This window comes from Talpa europaea, assembly GCF_964194135.1.
Source record: "Talpa europaea genome assembly, chromosome: 7".
NCBI lineage: Eukaryota > Metazoa > Chordata > Mammalia > Eulipotyphla > Talpidae > Talpa > Talpa europaea.
This window is the reverse complement of record NC_140074.1, coordinates 49,519,668-49,529,140: the sequence shown is the minus strand read 5'-3', so window position 1 is coordinate 49,529,140 and position 9,473 is coordinate 49,519,668. Positions and strand designations below refer to the sequence as shown.

The window sequence follows — 9,473 nt, the reverse complement described above, 5'->3', positions numbered from 1 at the left end:
GGATCGAACCGGTGCTGGGGAGGCTGCGGCAGCCTCACAGGCCAGCGCTCAACCGCTGCGCCATCAGGGGAGGATCCTCCGGGTGTAATTTGTGGGAATTCCCAGCGACTGGCTCTGGGCTGCCTCGAGGTGGGGCGGGGCCGGGGCGGGTAGCCCCGCCCCGCGGGAGGGGACGCGTCACGCGAGGGCTTCGCTGGTTGCCGGGAGAACCCACGACAACAAAAGGCGCGGGCGGCGGCAGCTGCGGCGCGGCGGAGCTGAGCCAAATAGTCCTGCGCTGCGCTCGCCGCTGGAGACCCGGGCTTTCTCTCGCCGGTCAGTGCGCCCGGGGCTGGCCCGGCCGGGCTGGGCTGCTGGTCCCGAGAGTGGTGCGGCACCTTCCTGGCCTCCCATGCAGGGCGCCGGGTCCCCGGCCCGCCGTTGGGAGGAGGGGGTGCCGGCTAGGGGGCTTGGGGCTGTCGCGGGTTGGGCTCCGGGGCGGTTGGAACGCCGGGGAGACCGAGGAGGACGCCGGAAGGGGCCCGGATCCCCACCGGGCGTCCGGGGAAGTTGGGGCTCCAATTGATGGAAAAGTGCCCGGTAATAGGGACGCCCCGGAAGGCGGAACCGATCCCGCACTTGAGTCAGATCCCGAGTGTTTCTCGGTTTCTCTTTTCAGATGCGGGATCTGAAAGGGTTGGGGAGGCCCCCCCACCCCGACTTTGGGGATTTCGTTTGATCACCGGTTTCTCCTTTTTTCCTCTGCGGATATTGAAACTTTGTTGTTTTCTAAGCTATAGAAGTTTGAAAGCCTCTTACCTCAGAGGAAGATGATATTGAGAAAGAGAAATGGTGCCCACATGCTTTCTTTTAAACACCCTTTTAGTAGCACAGCCCCTCTCTTAAGTTTTTAAATCATTGTTGTTTTTTCCTCTTTACTTTCTGTCTTCTCCATATAGTTCTTTGTGCGGTTGGGCCCTTTTCAGAGCTTAAGTAATTCATTCTGTATTTGCTGGGAAGTTTCTGATGAAACTACTAACTAGTTACACTTTCTAGACAATCACTACTTCTGAAAAACGAAGGCACAGGATGGCACCCTTTTTGGAAATACTTATTTCTGGTTAATGGCACGGCAAAAATGATAAAATATTTCTCTTAACCTTTCCAGATTTCAAAAATTAATCGAGCATGTATGCTTAAGTATATGTAATGCCTAGTGTGTTTGCTAAGCCCATCAAATTCCACCTTTCTTTATATTTATTGGTGACATAATACATTTGCTTCTGATAATTGTAATTGATGGGAGTCTGAAGCAGTATAAGTACTATGGATTTTTTTTTTTTTACAAGCCATGTGTTTATGAGCTTTCAATGCCCATAATGGTTAGAATAGGTGAAGGCATATTGTTTATAGATAGACATAGGCATATTGTTTATAGATGTTCCCATTATAAAAGCGAGAATGTGAAACTATCCCAATTACACTTGGCACCTCTTATTAGCAATTTGGTTAGGCGTGGCTAAACATAGACTGACTTTTGTTTTAATGTGATAGCATAAAAAGGTGTTTAGAGACATTTGAAAGAACCAATTCCTATAGTATTTTTTGCAGGTTTTTGGAAAAGTTTCCAGTACAAAATGATATAGAGTAGTTTAGGATCCAAGAAAGGATTGATCATATGTATGTCTTTATTTTTCCAGTACAGAATTGCACTAGAATGTTGAAAAATGCCAAGGATAGGTGCATCTTTTTGTTTTGGCCATTAAAGATGGTTTGTTGACTCTGTTTTGGGATTTTACAGCCCAGGGGAGCTGATATTTTTTTTTTTACTCTCAGTGGGCTCTTAGTAAAGTGATGTAAATGTTTTTTTTTAATTATTATGATCTTTCCCCGACTATCCAGTCACAAAATTATAAGTGCACAGTCCTGCTACAGAGTTGTGCTGCAGTTAAAAAAATTCTAGTGGATATTACATGTCATAATTGCAATTTTCATAACAAGCAGTGCTGAAATTTTTATTTTAATGCATTAGACAGCTAGGTTACTTAATGGTAGTGTTCAAGATGTGCCTTCTCTAAAGATCACAGGGTCTCCCTTGCCCCCCCCCATTTTTTTCATAATCTAACCTAGCCATTATCATAGAAGACTTGTCACATTTTTTTTTTTAAGATTTTATGTAGTGTAAGCTTTTTCTTTCTAAGACTGAACATTCATACACAAGTTTTTATGTGAACGTATTTTCATGCTGAAGAGTGGAATTGCTGGGTCACATAATAACTGTTCCTTTTTTTGAGGAACTGATGGACTGTTTTCCAAAGCAGTTGCATCATTTTACATTTCCATCAAGAGTGTATGAGGGTTCCATATTCTCTGCATTCTTTCCAAAACATGTTAAGGTCTTTTTGATGATAACCATGTTAGTGGGAGTGAAGTGAATCTCATTGTGGATTTAATTGTATTTCCTTGGTCGCCAATAGTATTGATCATCTTTATATATGCTAACTGGTCATTTTTAGTATGTTCTTTGAAGAACTATCTTCAGATCCTTTGCCTATTTTTAAATTGGTTTGTCTTTTTTACTGAGTTGTAATAGTTCTCTTCATATTCTAGACACAAATCTTTATGCATGAATTGTAAATGTGTTCTCCCACTTAATGAGTTGTCTTTTCACTTTTTGATGGTGTCCTTTTAAGTTTGATTAAGTCCTTTTAATCTATTTTTCATTTCATTGCTTATTGCTTTTGGTGTCATATTTGAGAAACCATTTCCAAATCCAAGATTTACTGTTGCACTTTCTTTTTATAGTTTTATAGTTTCAGCTATGATCTGAATTATTTTTTTGTATATGATGTGAAGTAGGAGTCCAACTTCATTGTTATGTCTGTGGATATCCAGTTGCTCCCTTACTATTTGTTGAAAGGACTATTCTTTACTCCATTGAATTGTCTGGTTACTTTTGTCAAAAATCCATTGTCCTTAAATGGAGAGTTTATTTCGATAATAGATTGTCAGTTATTTCCCATTATTTTTAAGTCTGTTTTATGCCAGTGCCACATTATCTTGTTGACTGTTGCTTTTTTCCCCCCAGCTGGACCAGTGTATCCTTCAACTTTGTTCTTTTTGATATTATTTTGACTATTCTCTGTTCCTTGAATTTCTATATGAATTTTAGGATCAGCTTGTCACTTTCTGCAAGGAAGTTGGCTGGGATTTTGATAGGAGTTGTGCTGAGTCTATAGATCAGTTGGTGGAATACTGACACCTTAACACTATTATGTTTTCCAAACCATGAATATGAGCCGTTTTCCCATTTATTTAGATTTTCTTTACTTTCTTGTAACAGTATTTTGTAGTTTTCAGGGCTTAAGTTTTGTACATCTTTTATTTGATTTTTTCCTCCTAACTATTTTATTTATTCCCCTAAGTATTTTAGTCTTTACGTTGTTGTTAAGTGGAATTATTTTTTACATTCATTTCTCAGGTTATTCCTTGCAAGTGTAGCTATCAATTTATTTTTAACATATTAATACTGTTAGAGATCTTCAGAAATAAGTATAACACAATGTCGGTGTGATAAGGTAGTTTTCCTGCTAGTTTATTTTTGAATAAAAATTTTGGTTTTAAATTTTTATGGAGTTAAAGAAATTCTTACAACTATGTTCGTGGCTTTATTTCTAATATTTTTAGCAAAGATCATATGCCATTTTTCAACATATAACTATAAAATCTAGGACAAGGGTTTGTTTTTAGCACCTGTACAATTACCCAATAATTTTAGAACTCCCCAGTTACTCAATATTTTGATTAATGACTAGGAAACATGATCACTATAGAGAGAATAGCACAGTGGAATCCTGTGTATTTATCACTTAGCTTCATCATTTACCAACTCATGGCCCCCAACCCCCAGATGATTTTGCAGCAAATCTAGACATATCATTTCATTTATAAATTATAAATGTACTTTTACAAGACAGATTTACTCTGTCTAGTGTCTTGGGACAAAACCTGCTATAATTGACTTTGCTTTAGAAGATGCTTAGTGTGTTAGGATAGAGTCAATAATTAAATTCTGTTTTTTATTTTGATACACAGGAGTCCAGATCATACATAAAATGGATGTTTCTCACACTAGATACTGAATATTAAGTATAAAATCTATTTAGTAAAATCTAATCTACCATGGAAGAAATACCAGTAAAAGTTGCTGTAAGAATTAGACCTCTGCTGTGCAAAGAAGTTCTTCATAATCATCAAACTTGTGTGAGAGCTATTCCAAACACCCAGCAAATTATCATTGGGAGAGATAGAGTTTTTACTTTTGATTTTGTTTTTGGCAAAAATTCCACTCAAGATGAAGTTTATAATGCATGTATAAAGCCACTAGTGTTGTCACTCATTGAGGGCTATAATGCAACTGTTTTTGCCTATGGACAAACTGGATCTGGGAAGACTTACACCATTGGAGGAGGCCATGTTGGTAAGATTCTCATATTCTTTGACTTTTGTTTGAGACACTAGAAAGAAGCTAAATATAACAATAGCTGGCATATAGTAGGGGTCAGCATATTGTTTGAAAGAAATAATAGGATACTCAGATATGTTTATAAGATTATTGTTGAAAGATTGGTTTTAAATATTGAAGTTTGATTTATGACTATTTGAGGAAAGAAGTTTAATACAATGCTCAGTGTTTACCCCTTTGTCATTTTGAATGGAATTCAAATAAAGATAAATGAGTTCACATGCAGATTTTGCATCCTTTAACAGTCCACTTATAAATAAGAGTCCTGCAACCAGAACTTAGAGGTGATAGGAGAAACGTATAATGCCTCTAGCCAGATTTCCATTTTAAAATACCACCTTAAGGAGCATTGCCTCCTGCTTTAATTCTGGTTTGGAAAAAAATGGAAGCATAGAAATTCCTTTAGAACTGGAAGGAATCTCGAAAATAATTTCTCTTCATTTATCACTGGGGAACTCCAGCCATAGAATGATGAACTTGTTCAAGTTAGTGGCTAGTGACAAGTAAGCAGGTAGTGACAGAGTTGAGAGTGATGCCAAATCCTTTTTTGAGACTATTTACTGCATTGGTATTTTTTTCTACTAAAAGAAGACTTGAAAGTTGTACATATATGTCATTGTCTAAAAGTTATTGCTAACATTCTATATGTGTAATCAGGATGATATCTTTTTTAAAAAATATTTTATTTATTTATACATATAAGAATTGGGGTACAGGCCAGAGGTATGGGGGTGAGAGGATTCACCAGAGACAGAGTGGGAAACAGAACAGGCAGACTGACTGAAATACACTAATGAGGGGAGCAGCGGGTGAGACAGGATAGGTTTGCCTGGCCATGTGGGTCTCTCCCTGGCCAGGGATCAAATTCATGCTGCAGAGGCTGCAGATAGCTTCACAGTGCTGTGCTTAACCCTTTGCACCACCAGGGAGGCCCATAGCTTTTTTTTTAATTGCCTTTTGTGTGTGTGTGTGTGTGTGTGTGTGTGTGTGTGTGTGTGTGTGACCCTCACCGGCAGCCGGGGAACTAACCGGTGCTGCAGAGGCTGCGGGCAGCCTCACAGCCCAGCGATCAACAGCTGCACCACCAGGGCAGGCCCTTGATTGCCATTTTTTAATGATGTTAAAGACTCATGTGCTTTATTCTTTTAGGAGTTAGAAAACATTCTAATTTTGTTAACAATTGTTTTTTATTAAGAGGTCATGACTACAATTTTAATTCTTTAGGGGACAAAGTTATAAAAGTTCCTATAGTCGTAAAATATTTTAACTGCTTTAAGGTGCCTGATACCGGAAGAAATAGACACCATTTGGAACCATTGTTTAGTGGTGTTTTTTACCTAGTTAAAAAAAAAAGTCTTCATTGTAAAGAATTGCAATAGATGCTTTAGAAATTAAATTAAGCAATTGAAAGCTCTCATTCCAGGAAAGAGCAGGGTTGATGTATACCATTCTAAAGTCCTGTAGACATTTTTCTAGGCATATCACAATACTTATGCATACAGTTTTGGTTGCTTAGTAAGATATTATATCTGTGATATATTATACCTTAGCTTTCTTTTTGCATTTGACATGAAATATTTCTTTTTTTCCCATCTGAATCATAGAAGTTTGCCTCATTTTTTTTGGTTATACAACATTTATTTAATTGTTTGAATGGATAATAATTCATTTCAATATTACTGAACATTTAAGTTGTTTCTCATATTTATTGTTATAAGAAATTGTGTTGTATAGTTTTGTACACTGAACTTCGTACCCATGTATTAATATTTCAGTAGAATAGAGTTCTAGAAGTGGGTTAGTTAAGTCACATTTGAAATGTGGGTATATACTTTAAAAAAGTTGTGCCGGTATGTATTCTTACCACCAGTATGGGAAAGTTATTTGTTCATATCTTTGCCACTTGCTGGATATTATAAAATATATATATATATATATTTATGTATATATTGCCCCCGATAGATGCAAATTGTATTGTTGTTTGAAGTTAATTTCTTTTTTTTTAAAGATTTATTTATTTATGCATAGGAGAACTGGGGTACAGGCCAGAGGTGTGGGGGGTGAGAGGATTCACCCGAGACAGAGTGGTCGAAATACACTGCTGAGGGGAGCAGTGGGCGAGTCAGGAGAAGTATGCTGCGCCATGTGGGTTGCTCCCTGGTAATCTAACTCATGCTGCAGTGGCTGCGGCAGCTTCATAGGTTGCGTCTTAACCCCTTGTGCCACCAGGGAGGCCCTGAAGTTAAATTTCTTGGTGTACTGATGATAATTGGTGAGCATTTTTGATTTCTGGACTCTCTCTCCTTATAGGACAGCATTTCTGTTAGTCACCTGCTATTTAACTATTGGTCTTGCAAAATAATGTCCTCTTTCCTCCCTATACCTATTTAAAGACTCATTTGCTTTATACTGATAGGGAAACATTATTGGAGGGAATAGCATTATTGCACATTTGCAGTGTCTGGAGTACCATGCTACTATGCCTGAATGAAAATCTCTTATTTTTCAATATAATGCTATTTAAACTGATATTCATTTTTCTGCTTTTCAAAAGTTTGGATTTAATTTCATTCATTAATTAATTTATTAAAGATTTATTTTTTATTTATACAATAGCTGGGGTACAGGCCAGAGGCGCGGGAGGATGAGAGGATTCACCAGCGACAGAGTGGGGAGCAGAACAGGCAGACAGACCGAAAGCACTGCTGAGGGGGGCAGCAGATGTGACAGGAGAGGTCTGCCGTGCCATGTGGGAATCTCCCTGGCCGGCCAAGAATCGAACCCTTGCTGCAGAGGCTGCGGACAACACAGCGCTGTGCTCAACCCACTGCGCCACCGGGGAGACCCTTAATTTATTTTAAACAAAGCATAATCTTCTCTAAAAACTTTTATTCATGTACTCTTTAAATAACCTTATAGCTAAATGATGACTGTTGAGGTATAAAAATTTACAGGGTCTCTCAGAAGTCATCTATTTTAGGGATAAAATCTTAACATTGAAATGTGCTACTTAGGTTACCAAAATATACACTGAAGCTTTTAAAATAAGTATTAATTGAAATTCAGATTTTTGACAAGTCTTTTGAATTATTGTGCTTTTTATCTGTTGAAGTGGGAAATGAATGAATTATTTCTGATCACCTGTATAGTGAGGCTAACTTAGAATGCCTACATATATTACGGATTATAGATATTTCCATTGGCTAGTTCCTGAAAGCTCTCAAAAAGGAGTTGTTGCTTCCTTTGTATTGGAAAACCTACAGCTTCTTTTACTAGCCACATGATGGCAGTCTTGTATCTTAAGTTAGGTGAAAAACAATCCAAGTTAATAGAGATTCCGATTTTTCAGGATGATTATTATAAAAAAATGTAAACATCAACAATGCTGTTAAAATTTCATTCATAGGCCAACTTCTGTTGCTTGACTATTTTCCATGGAACAGTGGGCAGTTTTTTAAATTGGCCGACAGAAACTTACTTAACTTGAAGTCCTAGTATATTCTATCACTTATTTTAAATTTTATTTTGTACATCCTTAAGAAAAAGTTATTTAAAAATTGTGGCATATATGTATGTTACAACAAAATTTACCACTTTTAAATTTATACTTCTGTTCATTAAGCACATTCATGGTGTTTTGCAACCAAACTTCTATTTCCAAAATTGTTCACCCCAAACAGAAGCTTTGTACCCACTAAGCCATAACTGCTGTCACCTGTCCCCTGCTAACCTCCAGTCTGCTTTCTATCTATATGAATTTGTCTATGCTAGATATTTTAGATAAGTGGAATAGAACAGAATATTTGCCCATCTATTCTGGCTTCTTTCACTTAGCATAATGGTTTTAAGGATCATCCTCTGTGTTGCAGCATATAACAGAATGTCATTCCTTTTTTATAACTGATTAATCTCCTTTGGATAATACTTTGTTATCCATTCATTTGTTGATGGACACTCCCTTTTGGCTATTGTGAATGACCTTGCAGACATTGGTGTACAATTTCCCAAGTCCCTTGTATGCATTTCTGTAAAGATGCTTTAACTCCTTTAAGAAATAAGATGGGGCATCTACAAGTGTTCATGCATGTTATTGTGTTCAACTCTGATTTGTAGAAATGATGTTTAGGCCTGGACAGGATTGGCCTCTCTGCCCTTCTACACATGTCCTCCATCTCGACTCTAGCTTGCACCTGTGTCCATTTCTATCCTCAAGTCACCTGTGCCTTTCCACCCCACCCATCAATCTCAAACATGCTCTTGGCTAAATGCAAAGAGATATGATTCAAGGATTTTTTTTTTAAGTTTTAACAATCCTGTTTTTTTTTTTTTTAGAAGACTTATTTATTTATACAAGAACTGGGGTACAGGTCAGAGGCCAGAAGGGTGAGAGAATTCACCAGAGACAGCGGGGAGCAGAACAGGCAGACGAACCAAAGACACTGCTGAGGGGAGCAGCGGGCAAGACAGGAGAGGTCTACCACGCCATGTGGGTTTCTCCCTGGCCGGCCGGTAATCGAACCCGCTCTTCAGAGGCTGCGGACAGCTTCACAGCTCAGCGCTCAACCTGCTGCGCCACCGGGGAGGCCATTCTGTTATTTTTTTTTTTTTAAGATTTATTTATTTATGCATGCAAGAGTCTCAGGAATGCAAAGGCATAAGTAGCACCAGGGAAGTTCAGAGATGAGGGGGTTGAGAGGATTTACCAGAGACAGAGTGGGGAACAGAACAGGAAGATCAATTGAAATACACTGCTGAGGGGAGCAGCGGGTGAGTCAGGAGAGGTCTGCTGTGCCATGTGGGTTGCTCCCTGGCCGACCAGGGATCGCACTTGTGCTTCAGAGGCTGCAGATTGCTTCACAGTGCAATGCTTAACCCCTTGCACCACCAGGGGGGCCTGATTCAAGGACTTTTAAAAGAGTTTTGCAAATATTTATTTTATAAAACATTTTTATAAAATTTTTAAATTTTT

The 9,473-nt window shown here is 38.4% G+C and overlaps 1 protein-coding gene across 4 annotated transcripts in view; it reads left to right on the top strand.

Moving 5' to 3' along the window:
• Nucleotides 1-4,161: 4,161 nt before the first annotated feature.
• Nucleotides 4,162-9,473, top strand: part of KIF27 (kinesin family member 27) — a gene marked incomplete at both ends in the record, with an annotated part of 68,682 nt that continues 63,370 nt past the window's right edge. For all 4 annotated transcript variants that reach the window (XM_084238480.1, XM_084238481.1, XM_084238482.1 and 1 more), the window contains one exon: nt 4,162-4,459. In XM_084238480.1, coding sequence (XP_084094606.1) covers nt 4,162-4,459 — 298 coding nt within the window. The remainder of the gene's footprint in view (nt 4,460-9,473) is intronic.